The sequence below is a fragment of the Entelurus aequoreus genome, linkage group LG04 (genome assembly GCF_033978785.1).
Source record: "Entelurus aequoreus isolate RoL-2023_Sb linkage group LG04, RoL_Eaeq_v1.1, whole genome shotgun sequence".
NCBI classification, from domain to species: Eukaryota; Metazoa; Chordata; class Actinopteri; order Syngnathiformes; family Syngnathidae; genus Entelurus; species Entelurus aequoreus.
Genome location: NC_084734.1, coordinates 82,331,407 through 82,356,651, shown reverse-complemented (window position 1 = coordinate 82,356,651; position 25,245 = coordinate 82,331,407). Strand labels below are relative to the sequence as shown.

General features: G+C 41.3%; 2 protein-coding genes across 5 annotated transcripts in view; both read left to right on the top strand.

The window, feature by feature from the left end:
• Nucleotides 1-12,039, top strand: part of sh3rf2 (SH3 domain containing ring finger 2) — a 65,376-nt gene extending 53,337 nt beyond the window's left edge. For all 4 annotated transcript variants that reach the window (XM_062045855.1, XM_062045856.1, XM_062045854.1 and 1 more), the window contains 4 exons: nt 17-285; nt 1,219-1,529; nt 11,151-11,455; nt 11,527-12,039. In XM_062045855.1, the coding sequence (XP_061901839.1) occupies nt 17-285; nt 1,219-1,529; nt 11,151-11,455; nt 11,527-11,707 (1,066 nt within the window). In that variant the 3' untranslated portion in view covers nt 11,708-12,039. The remainder of the gene's footprint in view (nt 1-16; nt 286-1,218; nt 1,530-11,150; nt 11,456-11,526) is intronic.
• Nucleotides 12,040-18,103: 6,064 nt separating this feature from the next.
• kif3a (kinesin family member 3A) overlaps nt 18,104-25,245 on the top strand; it is a 47,666-nt gene continuing 40,524 nt past the window's right edge. Inside the window, exons 1-2 of the mRNA XM_062045853.1 lie at nt 18,104-18,291; nt 24,194-24,467. Coding sequence (XP_061901837.1) covers nt 18,286-18,291; nt 24,194-24,467 — 280 coding nt within the window. The 5' untranslated portion in view covers nt 18,104-18,285. The remainder of the gene's footprint in view (nt 18,292-24,193; nt 24,468-25,245) is intronic.

Sequence of the window (25,245 nt, the reverse complement as noted above, 5' to 3'; positions counted from 1 at the left end):
CATTGCCTCACCGCAGAACTTCAGCCAGATTCCTGGAGACCAAAGCGGCGAGCTCGTCCTCACAGCACAGCACAGCAGCGGGAAAGAAGCCCACAGCCGCCAGGAATCCTGTCCTTGCTGTTGATAGGGTGAACACTAATGGATCGCAATACTCGGCAGGACAGGTCGCACCTGTGCCAAACGGAGTGCAGCACGCAGTGTCCTCCACAGGCGCTGGAAAATCATCTTTCTATGGAAGCTCGCAAGGTTGGGAGACAGTGAGGCGGTTCTTTAACCCACAAAGAGGTGAATGAACAGCAACATTTCGGGATGTTATAAAAAATAGACAGTACAGGCCAAAAGTTTGGACACATCTTCTCATTCAATGCGTTTTCTTTATTTTCATGACTATTTATACATTGTAGATTGTCACTGAAGGCATCAAAACTATGAATGAACACATGTGGAGTTATTTACTTGACAAAAAGAGGTGAAATAACTGAAAACATGTTTTATATTGTAGTTTCTTCAAAATAGTCACCCTTTGCTCTGATTACTGCTTTGCAAACTCTTGGCATTCTCTCGATGAGCTTCAAGAGGTAGTCACTTCACAGGTGTGCTTGAAGCTCATTGAGAGAATGCCAAGAGTGTGCAAAGCAGTAATCAGAGCAAAGGTGGCTATTTTGAAGAAACTGGAAACTTTTTTGTTAAGTACATAACTCCACATGTGTTCATTCATAGTTTTGATGCCTTCAGTGACAATCTACAATGTAAAGGGGCGGCATGGCGTAGTGGGTAGAGCGCCCGTGTCAGAAACCTGAGGGTTGCAGGTTCGCTCCCCGCCTCTTACCATGCCGTTGTGTCCTTGGGCAGGACACTTCACCCTTGCCCCCGGTGCCGCTCACACCGGTGAATGAATGTTGAATGAATGATAGGTGGTGGTCGGAGGGGCCGTAGGCGCAAATTGGCAGCCACGCTTCCGTCAGTCTACCCCAGGGCAGCTGTGTCTACGAAAGTAGCTTACCACCACCAGGTGTGAATGAATGATGGGTTTTTAACATGTAAAGCGACTTTGGGTACTTAGAAAAGCGCTATATAAATCCCAGTTATTATTATTATTATTATTATTATTAAATAGTCATGAAAATAAAGAAAACGCATTGAATGAGAAGGTGTGTACAAGCTTTTGGCCTGTACTGTATCTCTCAAAACGTTTCTTACTTTGAATTCTTTTTTTAGTATCCAATCCTTTCAACCATTCGTCCAATTTGAATGTACCCTCCTACTCGGAGCACTTTGCTCAAGTTCAAGCGTCAGGCTACTCGCCTGCCATGCAGAGGAAGAAAAACGGCGGACTTCTGCCTGGCTCCGGAAGAACAGTAGGCCGCATGAGTGAGCCCACAGCGCTCTCTGCTGCCCCCCATCCCAGGGACCGGGACTTCACCTTGTCTCATGAGACGGGAGGACATTATCTGCATGAACGACAGCTGTCCAGTGGGCCGCAGTCCATTCTTATCAGACCGGAGTTCCACAAGAGCACGACAGACAAGGTACAGTTGAAAATCATAGTTTGGAAAGCACAGATGATTTATTTCGCATTTCTTTACGTAAGCATTTTTTAATATCTGAGGCAAGATGGACAGGGCACATGAGGTAAAATATCAAATCAGTGCATTTTTCTTGCCATTTAAAAAATCCCAAATTAATACAGTACCGGTATTTGAAATCGAGAGTGCCAAAGGCTTAGTGGCCACATGCGTGGACAGCACCTTTTAGCTCTTATTTCCAAAATTGTGTACACTACTGAATTGGGGTCTTATGGCTGCTTATGTGGACACTTATACTGCCATCTGGTGGTGTCAGAAGAGTATAACATACAATGGAATTTGGAAAAAAAAAAGTGTAAAAATATGAATTAGCATGTCACTAAATATGAAGTACACGTTTGTGTACTTATGGACTAAGTACATCATATCAAAAGATGATTCTTAGTTTTCATTCTAATTAGGGTCCAATAAGCCCAAATAGCAAAGAGAAATAAAAAAAGCATGTAAACAAACAGCTTGGGTCTTAAGAGGTTAATTATAAGGGAAGTCTGCTTAGACCGGGGGTGCCAATTACGTCGATCGCGAGCTACCGGTCGATCACGGAGGGTGTGTCAGTCGATCACCAGCCGGGCATTAAAAAAATAGACCTAAAAATTAGCGATCATCAATCTTCACCAAGACATCAGTTTCGTCACTTGATTGACATTCACGGCACCCGAGGGTCTTGTGAGATGACGCTGGCTGCTGCCAGCTCATTATTAATAAAAAATGACCGACAGAAAGGCGAGAAACATTTTTTATTTCAACAGACTCTCGCGCCGTACCTGCCGTCAAAACTCTAAAGACCGACTGCACAGTTCCTGTCTTCACAATAAAAGCGCTGCTTCATCCTGCTTGCGCTAACAAAATAAGAGAGTCAGAAAGCTAGCATACACAAGCTAGCAAGCTACGGAGTTTGCCGCCAATGTATTTCTTGTAAAGTGTATAAAAACAAGTATGGAAGCTGGACAAATAAGATGCCAAAAACCAACCACTTCCATGTGGTATTGGAGAGAAAGGAGGACTTTTTTTCTCCTCCATTTGAAAATGCGGACGTTATCATCACCACTGTCTGATTCCAATCAATGCAAGTCATCAGAATCAGGTAATACACCAATTTATATTCTTGTCTTCATGAAAGAAAGGAATCCATATGTTAAACATGCTTGTATTATCATTAAACACCTTTAACTAGGGGACGGCGTGGCGAAGTCGGTAGAGTGGCCGTGCCAGCAATCGGAGGGTTGCTGGTTACTGGGGTTCAATCCCCACCTTCTATCATCCTAGTCACGTCCGTTGTGTCCTTGGGCAAGACACTTCACCCTTGCTCCTGATGGCTGCTGGTTAGCGCCTTGCATGGCAGCTCCCGCCATCAGTGTGTGAATGTGTGTGTGAATGGGTGAATGTGGAAATACTGTCAAAGCGCTTTGAGTACCTTGGTAGAAAAGCGCTATACAAGTTTAACCCATTTATCATTTATTTATAACTTGTTAACAAAAACGTCTTTTTCATAAATAAATAAATACAAATTAAATATATATCAATGAGGTAGATCCCCTCAACTTGGTCAGTTGAAAAGTAGCTCACCTGCAGAAAAATTGTGGACATCCCTGGATTACCTTATTTTTCGGAGTATAAATCGCACCAGCCGAAAATGCATAATAAAGAAGGAAAAAAACATATATAAGTCGCACTGGAGTATAAGTCGCATTTTTGGGGGAAATTTATTTGATAAAAACCAACACCAAGAATAGACATTTGAAAGGCAATTTGAAATAAATAAAGAATAGTGAACAACAGGCTGAATAAGTGTACGTTATATGAGGCATAAATAACCAACTGAGAACGTGCCTGGTATGTTAACGTAACATATTATGGTAAGAGTCATTCAAATAACTATAACATATAGAACATGCTATACGTTTACCAAACAATCTGTCACTCCTAATCGCTAAATCCCATGAAATCTTATACGTCTAGTCTCTTACGTGAATGAGCTAAATAATATTATTTGATATTTTACGGTAATGTCTTAATAATTTCACACATAAGTCGCTCCTGAGTATAAGTCGCACCCCCGGCCAAACTATGAAAAAAACTGCGACTTATAGTCCGAAAAATACGGTATTTCTTGTAAAGTGTATAAAAACAAATATGGAAGCTGGACAAATAAGATGCCAAAAACCAACCACTTTCATGTGGTATTGGACAGAAAGGAGGACTTTTTTTCTCCTCCATTTGAAAATGCGGACGTTATCAGCACTACTGTCTGATTCCTATCAATGCAAGTCATCAGAATCAGGTTATACACCAACTTATATTCTTGTCTTCATGAAAGAAAGGAATCCATATGTTAAACATGCTTGTATTATCATTAAACACCTTTAACTTGTTAACAAAAACGTCTCTTTCACAAATAAATAAATATAAATTAAATCTATATCAATGAGGTAGATCCCCTCAACTTGGTCAGTTGAAAAGTAGCTCGTCTGCAGAAAAATTGTGGACATCCCTGGATTAGTCATGATTTTTGTCACTTGACAATTTTTAGCCAATCTTCACACTTCACAGTTTTATCACGTCACACCATCATTTAGAATATTTGATATGCATTTGACTACATTTAGTCAATTATGGGGTAAATATGTATGTAATTCTTTAAATAATAATTTTATGGGATTAGGAATTAAATGTAAATGTGTTATACTTGTATAGCGCTTTTCTACCTTCAAGGTACTCAAAGTGCTTTGACACACTATTTCCACATTCACCCATTCACACACACATTCACACACTGATGGCGGGAGCTGCCATGCAAGGCCCTAACCACGACCCATCAGGAGCAAGGGTGAAGTGTCTTGCTCAAGGACACAACAGACGTGACGAGGTTGGTAGAAGGTGGGGAATGAACCGGGAACCCTGGCACGGCCACTCTGCCAACTGCGCCAACTATGTTCTTGTCGGAAAAATAATGTTGTTTGAAGGAATTGTGCCATGGCTGAAGTCTGCGTGGATTTGCAATCATCCCTCTCCACATCGCGCTTTAAATATTGCAGATTACTTTTGGATATTTTTGAAAAGCATATTACACAATTTTGTTGGTCTTAAATTGAGTATTTTCAAGCACAACATGGCTAAATAAACTACAAATATCAATCAATCTCTTTACCCTTACCCTGACAAAGGCCTTACAGGCTGAAATGCGTAGGCATGTTTTTACTAGACTAGCCAAGTACTAATAATGAGTTTTAATCTTTCCCCTTTTAAAGTGCCTCAGATTTTTCTTCTAAGTTTCACTTGGATCCCTAAACTAAAGAGCACCAGAGGAACACATTTTGCTACACCCAAGTAGCACTCCGTGCATTTCTGCTTTTTTATTTAAAAATATCAATACTTCAGTATAAGGTTGTACGGTATACCGGTACTAGTATAGTATCGCGGTGAATCAAATGAATCAAAAACGGTACTATACTCTGTTTAAAAAGTACCGGTTCCCGGGCATGACGTCATGTAGTGACATTGCTGGTTTTACGAGCAGAGGAGCATGTTCGGCAGCGCACAATCACGGAGTACTTACAAGCAGACAGTGTGTATACAGAAAAGGGAGAACGGACGCATTTTGGCCGAAAAACTAACGATAGAGGTGAAGTTATAACACTGAAACGCCCTCAGGAAGAGATGCTTTAAGACATGGCTAGGTAGTTAGCAGCTAACATCCCTCCGCAGTCTGCAGTGTTTTAGCTACTTCTAAATCACTAATCCTCGCCTCCATGGCGACAAATAAAGTGAGTTTCTTACAAGTATCATCCCTGCAGGACAAGGAATAGCTAAACATGCTTCACTACACACCGTAGGAGGATATAACAGCTCACTGGCATCACTGCTAAAAAAAAGATAGCGTGCCTGAATGTAAACAAATGCCATGGGTGGATCTACACCTGACATCCACTGTAATGATACCAAGTACGATAGCGTATCAAGACGATACGACTATGATTACATAGATATTTTTTATCGTCACAAAATCTTTTTTTTTAATCTTTTTTTAAATTCATATTATATTCATAAACTCAGGAAATATTTCAATGGTAGGATTGGACATTGATTACCGTATTTTTCGGAGTATAAGTCGCTCCGGAGTCTAAGTCGCACCGGCCGAAAATGCATAATAAAGAAGGAAAAAAAGTCGCACTGGAGTATAAATCGCATTTTTGGGGGAAATGTATTTGATAAAAGCCAACACCAAGAATAGACATTTGAAAGGCAATTTAAAATAAATAAAGAATAGTGAACAACAGGCTGAATAAGTGTACGTTATATGAGGCATAAATAACCAACTGAGAACGTGCCTGGTATGTTAACGTAACATATTATGGTAAGAGTCATTCAAATAACTATAACATATAGAACATGCTATACGTTTACCAAACAATCTGTCACTCCTAATCGCTAAATCCCATGAAATCTTATACGTCTAGTCTCTTACGTGAATGAGATAAATAATATTATTTGATATTTTATGCTAATGTGTTAATAATTTCACACATAAGTCGCTCCTGAGTATAAATCGCACCCCCGGCCACACTATGAAAATATAGTCCGAAAAATACGGTACTTGGTATCGGATCGATACCTAAATTTGTGGTATCATCCAAAACTAATGTAAAGCATCCAAACAGAAGAAGAAGGGATTATTAAATTTTAACAGAAGTGTAGATAGATCATGTCAAAACAGAAAATAAGCAGATATTAACAGTAAATGAACAAGTAGATTAATAATCAATTTTTACAGCTTGTCCTTATAATAGAATGAGCAATGACACAATATGTTGCATACGTCAGCAGACAAATGAGGAGCCTTTGTTTACTTGCTTAATACTATAAGACAAGTTGTCTAGTATGTTCACTATTTTATTTAAGGCCAAAATTGTTCTTTGATTGCAATAATCCATCCATCCATTTTCTCCCGCTTGTCCCTTTTGGGGTCGTGGGTGGTGCTGGAGCCTATCTCAGCTGCATAAACAGATGTTTAATGTACTGTAAGGTTTTTTTGTTAAAATAAAGCCAATAATGCCATTTTTGTGGTCTCCTTTATTTACAAAAGTATCGAAATACATTTTGGTACCGGTACCAAAATATTTGGATCGAGACAACCCTACTTCAGTAGTACCAAACTAGAGGAGACCAAACCACTCAGAGTGCGCTTTTCAGTATCGTATCCACTGATTGGCTCAGCTTCAGGCAGCCTTACATATTATATATAATGGTTTAAAAGTGTGTAATGTTTTTTTTTCATGTCGAGAGGGCTCTAATGGTTTTAGAAGGTCAAACAGGTTTTTAATGTCCTAGCTATGAAAATATTTTGATTATCAATCACTCCTATTTCACGGAAATTCATTTATGGCAGTCATGTCTGCAATCAATTAGTGGCAATATACGAGGAATGGCTAGAATAGCTAATTTTTTAAGCCAATTCATACTTTAAAAAGGATCGTATTTAAATGGTAAATGGATTATACTTGCATAGCGTTTTTCTACCTTCAAAGTACTCAAAGACATTATTTCCACATTCACCCATTCACACACACACACTCACACACTGATGGCGGGAGCTGCCTGCAAGGCCCTAACCACGACCCATCAGGAGCAAGGGTGAAGTGTCTTGCTCAAGCACACAACGGATGTGACTAGGATGGCGGAAGCGGTGATCAAGTTGCTGGCACGGCTGCTCTGCAACCCAAGGTCCGCCGTATGGTCATACATACCCGATTTGACGTTGGTCAGGATCATCTGTTACGGTAAAACATCATCACAGACCGTGTACAGTACAGTAAACACTTGTTTGTCGCTGTTTATTGGTTCCAGACATTGAATATTTTTATATAGCTAGACTAGAGCATAAAAAACCTTCTAGGTATTGTTCTTAACATTAAAAAACATCCAGTCATATTTTACACTCTTTTAATCTAATATACAAATGCGACCTGAGGTTGAGCTAATCAGTGGCCATGATACTGAGCAGCGCATCGTGATTGGTTTGGTCTCATCTAGTGGCCAATACTACTGCAGTAATGATATTTATTTATTTATTTTTTGGTCATTTTTATGTTTGAAAATGCTTAATTTAGGCCACAAATACGTGACATATAATTATAAAAAAAATTAAAAATCTCCAAAAGAGTGACGCTGCAATTATAATAATAATAATAGTGGCTTATAATGCAGTTTTCATTTATTGATTTTTTTTTCATTTATTTATTAATTTCAGGCAATGAATTAAAAAAATTATAATTAAAAAAAAAAAAAAAGTACAAAGTTGACAACAAATAATAATATAAATTAATATAGTGCAAAAGGTAATGTATAGTATGTAATGCATGATTGTCCAGTTTTGCCTGAAAAGGAGTAGGTAGAAGATAATTTATTTAATCCCACCCCCAGTTCTCCATTCAGTGATTATTCCCGTGAGTTTCACTGTTACTTTGTTCAAGGATTATAATACCGATGTTGTATCATAGTGGCATTACCACAGGTAACAATAATTATTACACTGTAACAATAATTTGTATCAACAATGTAGGAAGAATGAATATACCAACAATGGTAATAGACAAAATACCAACAATGGTAATAGACAACATAGCAATAATGGTAAGGAAACATTGAGCACATGAGAACACCTTGAAACAGAGTCAAATTAAAGACCCTCATCTCTATATTTGAACCAGACCCCATGTTTGTAGTTTAACCTTTGAATAAACCCTGTGTGTCAAAGTTAAGGCCCGCGGGCCGCATCCGGCCTGCGAATGAATTATCTATGGCCCCCGGGATGATATTTGATTAGTATTACAACCGGCCCGCAGGCCACAGCCGCCTGCTGCTGTTTTGCACGCACCAATACTCCTTTCCCCACAATGCAACGGTAGCCCGCAAACTCACTGCAGGGCCGCAAGTGGGCCTGGGCTTCATTATTCATCAGCATTCAGGGCAGATGTCAACTTTCAGCAACCCCCTTCCCCAATAATGGCTAAACGGAAGGTGGGAGGCAGAGTACATGTTCACGGAGGTAAAAGGCAAACCTGTGTGGAGAAAGTGTGGCCGTAATGAAAGAATATAATCTAAGAAGGCACTATGAAACGGCTAAGAAACACAAACACAAGAATATGGACACGGAACAAAGGCTACAGAAGGTAGAAGAATTCAAACGAGGTCTTAAATCCCGGCAGGCTCTGTTCACAAAAGCCACATCACAAAGCCATGGTGTCGTTTTGATAACTGACACCATGTTTAAAGGCCTACTGGAATTAATTTTTTTTATTTAAACGGGGATAGCAGATCCATTCTATGTGTCATACTTGATCATTTCGTAATATTGCCATATTTTTGCTGAAAGGATTTAGTATAGAACAACGACGATAAAGTTCGCAACTTTTGGTCGCTGATAAAAAAAAAGCCTTGCCTATACCGGAAGTAGCATGACGTCACAGGAGGAAGAATTCCTCACAATTCCCCGTTGTTTACAATGGAGCGAGAGAGATTCGGACCGAGAAAGCGACGATTACCCCATTAATTTGAGCGAGGATGAAAGATTTGTGGATGAGGAACGTTAGAGTGAAGAACTAGAGAGGCAGTGCAGGGTGTGAGGCAGTGCAGGGTGTATCTTTTTTCGCTCTGACCGTAACTTAGATACAAGGTCTCATTGGATTCCACACACTCTCCTTTTTCTATTGTGGATCACGGGTTTGTATTTTAAACCACCTCGGATACTATATCCTCTTGAAAATGAGAGTCGAGAACGCGAAATGGACATTCACAGTGACTTTTATCTCCACGACAATTCATCAGCGAAGCTCTTTAGCTACTGAGCTAACGTGATAGCATCTGGCTCAAATGCAGATAGAAACAAAATAAATAAATCCCTGACTGGAAGGATAGACAGAAGATCAACAATACTATTAAACCATGGACATGTAACTACACGGTTAATAATTCTCAGCCTGGCAAAGCTTAACAATGCTGTTGCTAACGACGCTGAAGCTAACTTAGCAACCGGACCTCACAGAGCTATGCTAAAAACATTAGCGCTCCACCTACGCCAGCCAGCCCTCATCTGCTCATCAACACCCGTGCTCACCTGCGTTCCAGCGATCGACGGCGCGACAAAGGACTTCACCAGATCACAGATGTCTGCTATCCAAGTAAGTCCTCTTTATTGTGTTGCTACAGCCAGCCGCTAATACACCGATCCCACCTACAACTTTCTTCTTTGCAATCTCCATTGTTCATTAAACAAATTGCAAAAGATTCACCAACACAGATGTCCAGAATACTGTGGAATTGTTCGATGAAAACAGAGCAGTTTGTATGGTGACACATTGGGTATGAATACTTCCGTTGCCGTCGTGACGTCACGCGCATACGTCATCATACATAGACGTTTCCAACCGGAAGTTTAGCGGGAAATTTAAAATTGCACATTATAAGTTAACCCGGCCGTATTGGCATGTGTTGCAATGTTAAGATTTCATCATTGATATATAAACTATCAGACTGCGTGGTCGGTAGTAGTGGCTTTCAGTAGGCCTTTAATTATAATTGTAATATTTGAATGGCAATAAATGAATGTGTTGTGGCAGTATGCGGATTTCACCAATGCGGCGGTTTGTGGAAACAATCGGTTGCTTTTCCAGACATTTTTAATAAACTGCCAACGTTACAATGCTAAACAGGATGTGCTTAAAGTGTAATGGCTTCGTAAAAACACTGAGACAAGTTCATTGTGTTTTCGTGATGTTTTTGAAACCGCACCAATTTTTTCCTCACAGTTTTCAACTTACGTCAAGTGTTTTGCCAAGAGGATTATTTGGAGTATGTACTTTTTCAGAATGTGCTCATTCTATTTTTGGCCAAAGCAAGACAAAGAAAATAATCCGAAGTTGTCTTTATATTTAAGTTATTATGCCATGGTTTTACCAGTCCGGCCCGCGTGGGAATATATTTTGCTTCATGCGGCCCTTGAGCTAAAATTTATTTTTTCCATTTTTGGCAAAGTAAGACAAAGAAAAGAATCTGAAGTTGTCTTTATTTTTAAGTTGTAATGCCATGATTTTACCAGTCCGGCCCGCGTGGGAATATATTTTGCTTCATGCGGCCCTTGAGCGAAAATGAGTTTGACACCCCTGGAATAAACTAACAATTCTGTTGAGAAAAAAAAAATAGGTAATTATCGAATTTTGACATATGACATCTTGTTCTTAATGGTTTACTCTTTGGAGTAAATCTGCAACCTGAATTTCGTGCCATCTCATGTGAGCTGGTATAATAAAATTCCTTGAATGCTTGAAACAAAAGCATTAAAGGAAATGCTGGAAAACCAACACAATTGACCAAATTCTTTGTGATCCATGAATCAATTGTGTCCATCCATTATACTAATGGTAGCGTCAAAACATTCTGGAATAAACTAAGCCCTACCATTAGTGATCTTCCAAAGAGTGTGGTTGCTTTGAAGGAAATGGGTTTACACTGTTTTTATAACTTTCATTCTGGTGAGACCGTAAATCCTTTTATTCTTGATGTTTCTAGCCTGTCAAGTCGGTGCGCTTCGTCACAGATGAAGACCCTTCACTTCCACGTCTTCGGACCTCGTCGTGGTCTTCTGGAAGCCAGGTCCCCTCCAATTTCGCCCCAGTGCCTCCCTCGCTCGACGCCTGGGCACCATCCCTCACCTTGGGAAGAGACGGACCCGGAATCATTCTCAAAGATGGAAAAGCTCCAGCTCTCCGGAAAGGCATGGAAACGGTTCTTTCAGACGTGAACTCTAACCCGCAAAAGACGATGTCATCCCACCCGCCGCTCTCGGCCGTGTCAGGCCAGTTCAGCCCCACCAGGTACTTTGAGCATTTCTTATCGTTTTATGACTTGATGCATAGAACCAGGTTTTGCTTTCATTTCTCTTCAGACACAGAGTGACCGCGACACATCTAGCCCAGATGGACTCCGAGCTCAGTCTTCTTCAAGGAGAGCTGGTTCTGGTCCACAGACCTCGACCTGATGGCCGAGTCCTGGTTACTCTGGAGAGCAGCGGCCAGACGGGCCTTTTTCACAGTAGTATTCTTCATGGTCTGGAGAGGATCAGTTGACTCTTACTGGAATGAATCAAGTTTATTTTTGGTCTTTTAAAACAAAGAGATTTCCATGAAGGATTTATTTTTTGCCCTATGTCCATATTCAAATCCTAGAGATATATTTTGTGTTTTTCAGTGTATGAGCATGCAATGTATGTCTCACTTGTACTGAGAATTTGCACAACAACCCACCAAATGGCTGTTCCCCTGTTTATGCCCGTGTTACATGCAGTACATCGGTGAGTGCCTTTGTCAGAACCCACAAAGTAACAATATCACTATGTACAGTCAAATATTCTTCTGTGACAATAAACTACCTAAAACAACCAACATGTCTTGTTGGACTAATGTAGTAATACAAACACTTCTACTGTCTAAATTGCAGCGTCAAATTTACATTTTGGCCAACACATGATTGTGAGACCTGAGATTTACTTTGTCTATTAATTGATTACAAATATAAGATAATAATGGCCTGATGGAAGTCAACTGCAGTAGAATTTAACAACCAAACCAGGGTGTCCAAAGGGCGGCCTGGGGGCCATTTGCGACCGGCAGCTCATTTTTTAACGGCCCGTGGCACATTCTAAAAAATACTATCAAAAAGCATAAAAAAGTCAAATAAGAGAAGCTCCTGCTTCTTTAAAACTGTCATTAAAAAATAATATTGAATAAAAATCAATGTTATGAATTATTGAGCTATTGAAGGATACGATTACTTCACGCCAAATATAACATTTTGGGGTAAATGTTGCATATTTTGTGTTTGCCATATAATAAACGCGGTTTTCTTTGACAAAAAAGGACAAAAAACAAACAAAAATAACTGATCGGATAAATCTTGATTTTGGATCTGGGGACTTAAGTGTTGAAAGTTAAAAAGGTTTTTTTTTTTTTTAAAGTGACCTTTTTTAAACAATTTTATAAGTGAGGCCTTTTTGGATTGCCAAGAATTTTAGTGATTTATTTAAAAAAAATAATGAATTAAAATGAATGTTGTTATGAAAGTATTGACCTATTTAACTCCACTTCACATCAAATATTCCTCTTCGAAATCTTTTTTGGAGAAAATCTTGCATGTGTATAATTATGTGTATATATATATAAATATATATGTATATTATATACACTGTATTGCCAAAAGTATTTGGCCCCCCATCATTTAAGTCCCATCTTAAAACTCATTTGTATAATCTAGCCTTTAAATAGACCCCCCTTTTTTAGACCAGTTGATCTGCCGTTTCTTTTCTTCTCTCCTCTTCTCCCCTGTCCCTTGCGAGGGGGAGTTGCATAGGTCCGGTGGTCATGGATGAAGTGCTGGCTGTCCAGAGTCGGGACCCCGGGTGGACCACTAGCCTGTGCATCGGTTGGGGACATCTCTGCGCTGCTGACCCGTCTCCGCTCGGGATGGTTTCCTGTTGGCCCCGCTGTGGACTGGACTCCCGCTGATGTGTTGGATCCACTGTGGACTGGACTTTCACAATGTTATGTCAGACCCACTCGACATCCATTGCTTTCGGTCTCCCCTAGAGGGGGGTTACCCACATATGCGGTCCTCTCCAAGGTTTCTCATAGTCATTCACCGACGTCCCACTGGGGTGAGTTTTTCCTTGCCCGTATGTGGGCTCTGTACCGAGGATGTCGTTGTGGCTTGTACAGCCCTTTGAGACACTTGTGATTTAGGGCTATATAAATAAACATTGATTGATTGATTGATTGATTGATCCAAATGATGAGAATCAGGTGTCCAAATCACTTGGTCCGGCCACAGGTGTATTAAGTCAAGCACTTAGGCATGGAGAATGTTTCTACAAACATTTGTGAAAGAATGGGCGGCTCGCAGGGGCTCAGTGATTTCCAGCGTGGAACTGTCATAGGATGCCACCTGTGCAACAAATCCAGTCGTGAAATTTCCTCGCTCCTAAATATTCCAAAGTCAACTGTCGGGTTTATTGTAAGAAAATGGAAGAGTTTGGGAACAACAGCAACTCAGCCACCAAGTAGTAGGCCACGTAAACTGACAGAGAGGGGTCAGCGGATGCTGAAGCGCATAGTGCAAAGAGGTCGCCCACTTTCTGCACAGTCAGTTGCTACAGAGCTCCGGACTTCATGTGACCTTCCAATTAGCCCACGTACAGTACGCAGAGAGCTTCATAGAATGGGTTTCCATGGCCGCCCAGCTGCATCTAAGCCATACATCATCAAGTCCAATGCAAAGCGTGGGATGCAGTGGTGTAAAGCATGTCGCCACTGGACTCTAGAGCAGTGGAGACGCCTTCTCGAGAGTGATGAATCACGCTTTTCCATCTGGCAATCTGATGGACGACTCTGGGTTTGGAGGCTGCCAGGAGAACGCTACATTTGGGACTGCATTGTGCCGAGTGTGAAATGGTGGAGGAGGAATTATGGTGTGGGGTTGTTTTTCAGGAGTTGGGCTTGGCCCTTTAGTTCCAGTGAAAGGAACTTTGAATGCTCCGGAATACCAAAATTCCATGCTCCCAACCTTGTGGGAACAGTTTGGAGCGGGCCCCTTCCTCTTCCATCATGACTGTGCACCAGTGCACAAAGCAAGGTCCATAAAGACATGGATGACAGAGTCTGGTGTGGATGAACTTCCCGGCCCTGCACAGAGTCCTGACCTGAACCCGATAGAACACCTTTGGGATGAATTAGCACGGAGACTGAGAGCCAGGCCTTCTTGACCAACATCAGTGTGTGACCTCACCAATGCACTTTTGGAAGAATGGTGGAACATTTCTATAAACACACTCCGCAACCTTGTGGACAGCCTTCCCAGAAGAGTTGAAGCTGTAATAGCTGCAAAAGGAGGACCCACATCATATTGAACCCTATGGGTTAGGAATGGGATGGCACTTCAAGTTCATATGTGAGTCTAGGCAGGTGGCCAAATACTATATATATATATATATATATATATATATATATATATATATATATATATATATATATATATATATATATATATATATATATATATATATATATATATATATATATATATATATATATATATATATATATATATATATACAAACCCCGTTTCCATATGAGTTGGGAAATTGTGTTAGATGTAAATATAAACGGAATACAATGATTTGAAAATCATTTTCAACCCATATTCAGTTGAATATGCTACAAAGACAACATATTTGATGTTCAAACTGATAAACATTTTTTTCTTTGCAAATAATCATTAACTTTAGAATTTGATGCCAGCAACATGTGACAAAGAAGTTGGGAAAGGTGGCAATAAATACTGATAAAGTTGAGGAATGCTCATCAAACACTTATTTGGAACATCCCACAGGTGAACAGGCAAATTGGGAACAGGTGGGTGCCATGATTGGGTATAAAAGTAGATTCCATGAAATGCTCAGTCATTCACAAAGAAGGATGGGGCGAGGGTCACCACTTTGTCAACAAATGCGTGAGCAAATTGTTGAACAGTTTAAGAAAAACCTTTCTCAACCAGCTATTTGCAAGGAATTTAGAGGCCTACTGAAAGCCACTACTACCGACCACGCAGTCTGATAGTTTATATATCAATGATGAAATCTTAACATTGCAACACATGCCAATACGGCCGGGTTAACTTATAAAGGGCAATTTTAAATTTTCCGCTAAACTTCCGGTTGGAAAACGTCTATGTATGATGAAGTATGCGCGTGACGTCAATAGTTAAACGGGAGTATTCGGAACCCATTGTATCCAATACAAAAAACTATGTTTTCATCTCAAAATTCCACAGTATTCTGGACATCTGTGTTGGTGAATCTTTTGCAATTTCTTTAATGAACAATGAAGACTGCAAAGAAGAAAGTTGTAGGTGGGATCGGTGTATTAGCGGCCGGCTGCAGCAACACAACCAGGAGGACTTTGACTCGGATAGCAAACGCGCTAGCCGCCGACCGCACGGATGATCGGGTGAAGTCCTTCGTCCTTCAGTCGATCGCTGGAACGCAGGTGAGCACGGGTGGTGATGAGCAGATGAGGGCTGGCTGGCGTAGGTGGATAGCTAATGTTTTTAGCATAGCTCTGTGAGGTCCCGTTGCTAATTTAGCTTCAATGGCGTCGTTAGCAACGGCATTGTTAACCTTCGCCAGGCTTAAAAGCATTAACCCTGTATTTACATGTCCATGGTTTAATAGTATTGTTGATCTTCTGTCTATCCTTCCAGTCAGGGGTTTATTTCGTCTGTTTCTATATGCAGTTAAGCACGATGCTATCACTTTAGCTTCGTAGCTAAAGTGTTTCGCCGATGTATTGTCGTGGAGATAAAAGTCACTGTGAATGTCCATTTCGCCTTCTCGGCTCTCATTTTCAAGAGGATATAGTATCCCAGGTGGTTTAAAATACAAATCCGTGATCCACAATAGAAAAAGGAGAGAGTGTGGAATCCAATGAAAAAGCTCGTACCTAAGTTACGGTCAGAGCGAAAAAAGATATGTCCTGCACTGCACTCTAGTCCTTCACTCTAACGTACCTCATCCACAAATCTTTCATCCTCGCTCAAATTAATGGGGTAATCGTCGCTTTCTCGGTCCGAATCGCTCTCGCTGCATTGAAAACAATGGGGAAATGTGAGGAGCCTTTCAACCTGTGACGTCACGCTACTTCCGGTACAGGCAAGGCTTTTTTTTATCAGCGACCAAAAGTTGCGAACTTTATCGTCGATGTTGTCTACTAAATCCTTTCAGCAAAAATATGGCAATATCGCGAAATTATCAGGTATGACACATAGAATGGATCTGCTATCTCCGTTTGAATAAAAAAAAATCATTTCAGTAGGCCTCTAGGGATTTCACCATCTACGCTCCGTAATATCATCAAAAGGTTCAGAGAATCTGGAGAAATCACTGCACGTAAGCAGCTAAGCTCGTGACCTTCGATCCCTCAGGCTGTACTGCATCAACAAGCGACATCAGTGTGTAAAGGATATCACCACATGGGCTCAGGAACACTTCAGAAACCCACTGTCAGTAACTACAGTTGGTCGCTACATCTGTAAGTGCAAGTTAAAACTCTCCTATGCAAGGCGAAAACCGTTTATCAACAACACCCAGAAACGCCGTCGGCTTCGCTGGGCCTGAGCTCATCTAAGATGGACTGATACAAAGTGGAAAAGTGTTCTGTGGTCTGACGAGTCCACATTTCAAATTGTTTTTGGAAACTGTGGACATCGTGTCCTCCGGAACAAAGAGGAAAAGAACCATCCGGATTGTTACAGGCGCAAAGTTGAAAAGCCAGCATGTGTGATGGTATGGGGGTGTATTAGTGCCCAAGACATGGGTAACTTACACATCTGTGAAAGCGCCATTAATGCTGAAAGGTACATACAGGTTTTGGAGCAACAAATGTTGCCATCCAAGCAACGTTACCATGGACGCCCCTGCTTATTTCAGCAAGACAATGCCAAGCCACGTGTTACATCAACGTGGCTTCATAGTAAAAGAGTGCGGGTACTAGACTGGCCTGCCTGTAGTCCAGACCTGTCTCCCGTTGAAAATGTGTGGCGCATTATGAAGCCTAAAATAGCACAAGGGAGACCCCCGGACTGTTGAACAACTTAAGCTGTACATCAAGCAAGAATGGGAAAGAATTCCACCTGAGAAGCTTCAAAAATGTGTCTCCTCAGTTCCCAAACGTTTACTGAGTGTTGTTAAAAGGAAAGGCCATGTAACACAGTGGTGAACATGCCCTTTCCCAACTACTTTGGCACGTGTTGCAGCCATGAAATTCTAAGTTTATGGCCCTGCAATGAGGTGGCGACTTGTCCAGGTTGTACCCCGCCTTCCGTACGAATGCACCTGGGAAAGGCTCCAGCATCACCCTGTAAACCTGAAAGGGACAAGCGGTAGCAACTGGATAGATGGTTTTGAAAATTAAAAATATCTAAATGGCCCCCGCATGCTTTAATTTTCAGCGTGCGGCCTTCAGTGGAAAAAGTTTGGACACCTGTGAACTAAACACTTTATTAAATGGTGTATCACATACATTGTATGCACATTATGTAAATAAAGACATTTACTATAGTTTAAGAACTGCAAGGTTTACAAACTAACAGTGGTTGGCATGCAAACTGCACCCTTGCGAAAAGGGCGTGTGATTAATCGCCAAGTGGTTGCCATGGTGATGGCGGATAACACGCACGAAGGCTCGTTGTCATCCTTTGAGCTTAAAAAAAACATTCCTCGGGGGCAGCAGTCGCCGTGAGAAATACATACACAGGACTTTTCATTCCTAAAATCCTGCAACACCAAGATGAAGCAGGTAACAAATAAATTCGTTTCCGACACAAAGATTGACAAAAAAAAAAACATCGTTTTAATTCCATGCGAAATGTGTGTCAGTTTGATCAAAAATGTAATAAATATTTCCCACAGCAAGACCCCCACTGCCCAAGTGACGCATGCGCAGAATGTCACAGTAGAGCTCCCGAACGTGAGACTGATGTTATGGATTCTGCAATGGCCTTTAAATGATCTGAATAACCACTCTAATGTCCGTCGAACGTCTCCTTAAGAATAACGGTCATTGCACGTATACTCGAACTACATCCCCGCCGTCTTACCATGCCGGTAAGTCTAAACGTTCTGTTTAAATGTAGTGTTTTGTTAGCTGCGGGCTCCTCCCTTCCTCTGATACCTGATGTGATGCTAACCGGTTAGCTTGGTTAGCATATGGAAATTGTACACATTGTTACGTGTTAGCGTGACGTCACATGTCTAACATGAACTAAATATATTTAGACACGTACACGTCATTGACTGATGTAATCCGAAATGTTGGCACGGATCGTCAGTCCTCCCAACCAGGGGCGACTAACCGCAGATAATGCTAATTAACGCACCAAATCCGACCTGTTCGATGCTATTTCCATCCATCCATTTTCCTACCGCTTGTCCCTTTTGAGGTCGCGGGGGGTGCTACTTATTATTATAAAAAAATGGCGGCCCTATAGGCACAACACTACAGCCTACACGCACCATTGAGTGCATTGTGTGTGTTTCAGCTGTCATCTAATGCAGGGTTTTTCAACCACTGTGCCGCGGCACGCTAGTGTACCGTGAGATACCGTCAATCAATCAATCAATCAACGTTTACTATTATAGCCCTGAATCACGAGTGTCTCAAAGGGCTGCACAAGCCACAACGACATCCTCGGCTCAGATCCCACATCAGGGCAAGGAAAAACTCAACCCAATGGGACAATGAGAAACCTTGGAGAGGACCGCAGATGTGTGGACCCCCCCCCCCCCCACCCCCCTCCAGCGCCCCCATAGTGGATCTAACATAATAGTGAGAGTCCAGTCCATAGTGGAACTAACATAATATTGTGAGAGTCCAGTCCATAGTGGATCTAACATAATATTGTGAGAGTCCAGTCCATAGTGGAACTAACATAATATTGTGAGAGTCCAGTCCATAGTGGATCTAACATAATATTGTGAGAGTCCAGTCCATAGTGGATCTAACATAATAGTGTGAGAGTCCAGTCCATAGTGGATCTAACATAATAGTGAGAGTCCAGTCCATAGTGGATCTAACATAACAGTGAGAGTCCAGTCCATAGTGGATCTAACATAATAGTCTGAGAGTCCAGTCCATAGTGGATCTAACATAATATTGTGAGAGTCCAGTCCATAGTGGATCTAACGTAATAGTGAGAGTCCAGTCCATAGTGGATCTAACATAATAGTGAGAGTCCAGTCCATAGTGGAACTAACATAATATTGTGAGAGTCCAGTCCATAGTGGATCTAACATAATATTGTGAGAGTCCAGTCCATAGTGGATCTAACATAATAGTGTGAGAGTCCAGTCCATAGTGGATCTAACATAATAGTGAGAGTCCAGTCCATAGTGGATCTAACATAACAGTGAGAGTCCAGTCCATAGTGGATCTAACATAATAGTCTGAGAGTCCAGTCCATAGTGGATCTAACATAATATTGTGAGAGTCCAGTCCATAGTGGATCTAACGTAATAGTGAGAGTCCAGTCCATAGTGGATCTAACATAATAGTGAGAGTCCAGTCCATAGTGGATCTAACATAACAGTGAGAGTCCAGTCCATAGTGGATCTAACATAATAGTCTAAGAGTCCAGTCCATAGTGGATCTAACATAATAGTGAGAGTCCAGTCCATAGTGGATCTAACATAATAGTGAGAGTCCAGTCCATAGTGGATCTAACATAATATTGTGAGAGTCCAGTTCATAGTGGATCTAACGTAATAGTGAGAGTCCAGTCCATAGTGAATCTAACATAATAGTGAGAGTCCAGTCCATAGTGGATCTAACATAATATTGTGAGAGTCCAGTCCATAGTGGATCTAACATAATATTGTGAGAGTCCAGTTCATAGTGGATCTAACGTAATAGTGAGAGTCCAGTCCATAGTGGATCTAACATAATAGTGAGAGTCATGTCTATAGTGGATCTAACATAATAGTGAGAGTCCAGTCCATAGTGGATACAACATAATAGTGAGAGTCCAGTCCATAGTGGATCTAACATAATAGTGAGAGTCCAGTCCATAGTGGATCTAACATAATAGTGAGAGTCCTGTATATAGTGGATCTAACATAATAGTGAGAGTCCAGTCCATAGTGGATCTAACATAATGTTGTGAGAGTCCAGTCCATAGTGGATCTAACATAATATTGTGAGAGTCCAGTCCATAGTGGATCTAACGTAATAGTGAGAGTCCAGTCCATAGTGGATCTAACATAATAGTGAGAGTCCAGTCCATAGTGGATCTAACATAACAGTGAGAGTCCAGTCCATAGTGGATCTAACATAATAGTCTGAGAGTCCAGTCCATAGTGGATCTAACATAATATTGTGAGAGTCCAGTCCATAGTGGATCTAACGTAATAGTGAGAGTCCAGTCCATAGTGGATCTAACATAATAGTGAGAGTCCAGTCCATAGTGGATCTAACATAACAGTGAGAGTCCAGTCCATAGTGGATCTAACATAATAGTCTGAGAGTCCAGTCCATAGTGGATCTAACATAATAGTGAGAGTCCAGTCCATAGTGGATCTAACATAATAGTGAGAGTCCAGTCCATAGTGGATCTAACATAATATTGTGAGAGTCCAGTTCATAGTGGATCTAACGTAATAGTGAGAGTCCAGTCCATAGTGAATCTAACATAATAGTGAGAGTCCAGTCCATAGTGGATCTAACATAATATTGTGAGAGTCCAGTCCATAGTGGATCTAACATAATATTGTGAGAGTCCAGTTCATAGTGGATCTAACGTAATAGTGAGAGTCCAGTCCATAGTGAATCTAACATAATAGTGAGAGTCCTGTCTATAGTGGATCTAACATAATAGTGAGAGTCCAGTCCATAGTGGATACAACATAAAGTGAGAGTCCAGTCCATAGTGGATCTAACATAATAGTGAGAGTCCAGTCCATAGTGGATCTAACATAATAGTGAGAGTCCTGTATATAGTGGATCTAACATAATAGTGAGAGTCCAGTCCATAGTGGATCTAACATAATATTGTGAGAGTCCAGTCCATAGTGGATCTAACATAATATTGTGAGAGTCCAGTTCATAGTGGATCTAACGTAATAGTGAGAGTCCAGTCCATAGTGGATCTAACATAATAGTGAGAGTCCAGTCCATAGTGGATCTAACATAATATTGTGAGAGTCCAGCCCATAGTGGATCTAACATAATAGTGAGAGTCCAGTCCATAGTGGATCTAACGTAATCGTGAGAGTCCAGTCCATAGTGGATCTAACATAATAGTGAGAGTCCAGTCCATAGTGGATCTAACATAATAGTGAGAGTCCAGTCCATAGTGGATCTAACATAATAGTGAGAGTCCAGTTCATAGTGGATCTAACATAATAGTGAGAGTCCAGTCCATAGTGGATCTCACATAATAGTGAGAGTCCAGTCCATAGTGGATCTAACATAATAGTGAGAGTCCAGTCCATAGTGGATCTAACATAAATTGAGAGTCCAGTCCATAGTGAATCTAACATAATAGTGAGAGTCCAGCCCATAGTGGATCTAACATAATAGTGAGAGTCCAGTCCATAGTGGATCTAACATAATAGTGAGAGTCCAGTTCATAGTGGATCTAACATAATAGTGAGAGTCCAGTCCATAGTGGATCTCACATAATAGTGAGATTCCAGTCCATAGTGGATCTAACATAATAGTGAGAGTCCAGTCCATAGTGGATCTAACATAAATTGAGAGTCCAGTCCATAGTGAATCTAACATAATAGTGAGAGTCCAGTCCATAGTGGATCTAACATAATAGTGAGAGGCCAGTCCATAGTGGATCTAACATAATATTGTGAGAGTCCAGCCCATAGTGGATCTAACATAATATTGTGAGAGTCCAGTCCATAGTGGATCTAACATAATAGTGAGAGTCCAGTCCATAGTGGGGCCAGCAGGAGACCATCCCGAGCGGAGACAGGTCAGCAGCGCAGAGACGTCCCCAACCGATGCACAGACGAGCGGTCCACCCTGGGTCCCGACTCTGGACAGCCAGCGCTTCATCCGTGGCCAACGAACCTGTGCCCTCCCCCACGAAGGAGAGGGGGGCAGAGCAGAAAAGAAAAGAAACGGCAGATCAACTGGTCTAAAAAGGGGGTCTATTTAAAGGCTAGAGTATACAAATGAGTTTTAAGATGGGACTTAAATGCTTCTACTGAGGTAGCATCTCTAACTGTTACCGGGAGGGCATTCTAAGGTAATGGAGCCCGAATAGAAAACGCTCTATAGCCCGCAGACTTTTTTGGGGCTCTGGGAATCACTAATAAGCCGGAGTTCTTTGAACGCAGATTTCTTGCCGGGACATATGGTACAATACAATCGGCAACTTAGGATGGAGCTAGACCATGTAGTATTTTATACGTAAGTAGTAAAACCTTAAAGTCACATCTTAAGGGGAGGAAGCCGGAGTACCCGGAGGGAACTCACGCAGTCACAGGGAGAACATGCAAACTCCACACAGAAAGATCCCGGGTGCAGGATCGAACCCAGCACCTTCGTATTGTGAGGCAGATGCACTAAACCCTTTTTTCCACCGTGCTGCCCAATTTAATTTATCCATCCCATCCATCTATTTTCTACCGCTTGTGCTGTTCGAGGTCGCGGGGGTTGCGGAGCCTATCTCTATTTGGGGACGGCGTGGCGCAGTTGCGAGAGTGGGCGTGCCAGCAACCTGAGGGTTCTTGGTTCAATCACCACCTTCTCCCAACCTCGTCACGTCCGTTGTGTCCTTGAGCAAGACACCCTTGCTCCTGATGAGTCGTGGTTAGGGCCTTGCATGGCAGCTCCCGCCATCAGTGTGTGAATGTGTGTGTGAATGTGGAAATAGTATCAAAGCGCTTTGAGTACCTTGAAGGTAGAAAAGCGCTATACAAGTATAACCCATTTACCATTTATATCTAAATTGGCTCTAGTGTGTGAATGTCTGTCTATCTGTGATGAGGTGGCGACTTGTCCAGGGTGTACCCCGCCTTCCGCCCGAATGCAGCTGAGATAGGCTCCAGCACCCCCCGCCACCCCAAAAGGGACAAGCGGTAGAAAATGGATGGATGGATCTCAGCTTAATAATGAATAATTTCGCCTAATAGGGTTAAAAATATTTTTTGCAAACCAGTAATCCGCAAATGTGCCGTTGTTGAGTGTCTGTGCTGTCTAGAGCTCGGCATAGTAACCGTGTAATACTCTTCCATACCAGTAGGTGGCAGCAGGTAGCTAATTGCATTGTAGATGGTTTGTCGTAATCACAATATGCGGAAGGCAGCGTGCAGGTAAAAAGGTATCTAACACTTAAACCAAAAATAGACAAAAGGCAAGTGCCGCTAAGAAAAGGCATTGACGCTTAGGGAAGGCTACGTAAAAGACAACTAAAACTGAACTGGCTGCAAAGTAAACAAAAACAGAACGCTGGACGACAGCAAAGACTTACATTACAGCGTGTGGAGCAGACGGCGTCAACAAAGTACATCCCGTACATGACATGACAATCAGCAATGTCCCCGCAAAGAAGGATAGCGTTCGCACAGCTTAAATAGTCTTGATTGCCAAAACAAAGCAGGTGCGGGGAATAGCGTTCAAGGAAGACATGAAACACCTACAGGAAAATACCAATAAAAGAGGAAAAGCCACCAAAATAGGAGCGCAAGACAAGAACTAAAACGCTACACACAGGAAGACACTAAAAAACTCAAATAGGTCGCGGCGTGATGTGACAGGTCGTGACAGTACACCTACTTTGAGACAAGAGCTATAGTGATGCATGGTTGGTTATGGTTTGAATTCATATCCAACATTTGTGAGAACAACTTTTTATTGTCAATACCGATTACTGAGTTTCATTTTTTAATGTTTTCTGCTGGTGGTGTGCCTCCGCATTTTTTCAATGAAAAACATGTGCCTTGTTCTCCAAAAAGGTTGAAAAACACTGATAATGACTCACCCTATGTGTTCCAGAGCAACAAGCTTGACAAGCCGGAGGTGAGTGACAACGTCAAGGTGGTCGTGCGATGTCGCCCCCTCAACCAGAAGGAGAGGTCCATGGGCCACAAGCCGGCCGTGACGGTGGACGAGAATCGCGGCACCATAACGGTCAACAAGCTGGAAACCCAACATGAGCCCCCCAAAACATTCACCTTCGACACGGTGTTTGGGCCGGACAGCAAACAGCTGGATGTCTACAACCTCACCGCCAGACCAATCGTCGACTCAGTGCTAGCAGGATACAATGGTAGGATTGGACATTGATTACCGTATTTTTCGGAGTATAAGTCGCTCCGGAGTATAAGTCGCACCGGCCGAAAATGCATAATAAAGAAGGAAAAAAACATATATAAGGCGCACTGGAGTATAAGTCGCATTTTTGGGGGAAATTTTTTTGATAAAACCCAACACCAAGAATAGACATTTGAAAGGCAATTTAAAATAAATAAAGAATAGTGAACAACAGGCTGAATAAGTGTACGTTATATGAGGCATAAATAACCAACTGGTATGTTAACGTAACATATTATGGTAAGAGTCATTCAAATAACTATAACATATAGAACATGCTATACGTTTACCAAACAATCTGTCACTCCTAATCGCTAAATCCCATGAAATCTTATACGTCTAGTCTCTTACGTGAATGAGCTAAATAATATTATTTGATATTTTACGCTAATGTGTTAATAATTTCACACATAAGTAGGGATGATGTTTGATAAGAAATTATCGAGTTCGAGCCTATTATCGAATCCTCTTATCGAACCGATTCCTTATCGAGTCCAGATAGGTTGTTGTATATGGAAAAAAACACACAATATTTGGTTTAACAAAAGCTCACTTTTATTATATAAGAAAACAATTTAATCTAATAAATAAATAAATATTGACTGTTGCCCCCCTAAAAAAAAAAAATAAAAAAAAAAAATATTGACTGTTGTTACCCAAAGTACATTAAGTGGGATTTTTCATAAAAACAAATATATACAGTAACACAAAAACAACCTGTCTCTGTGATCACT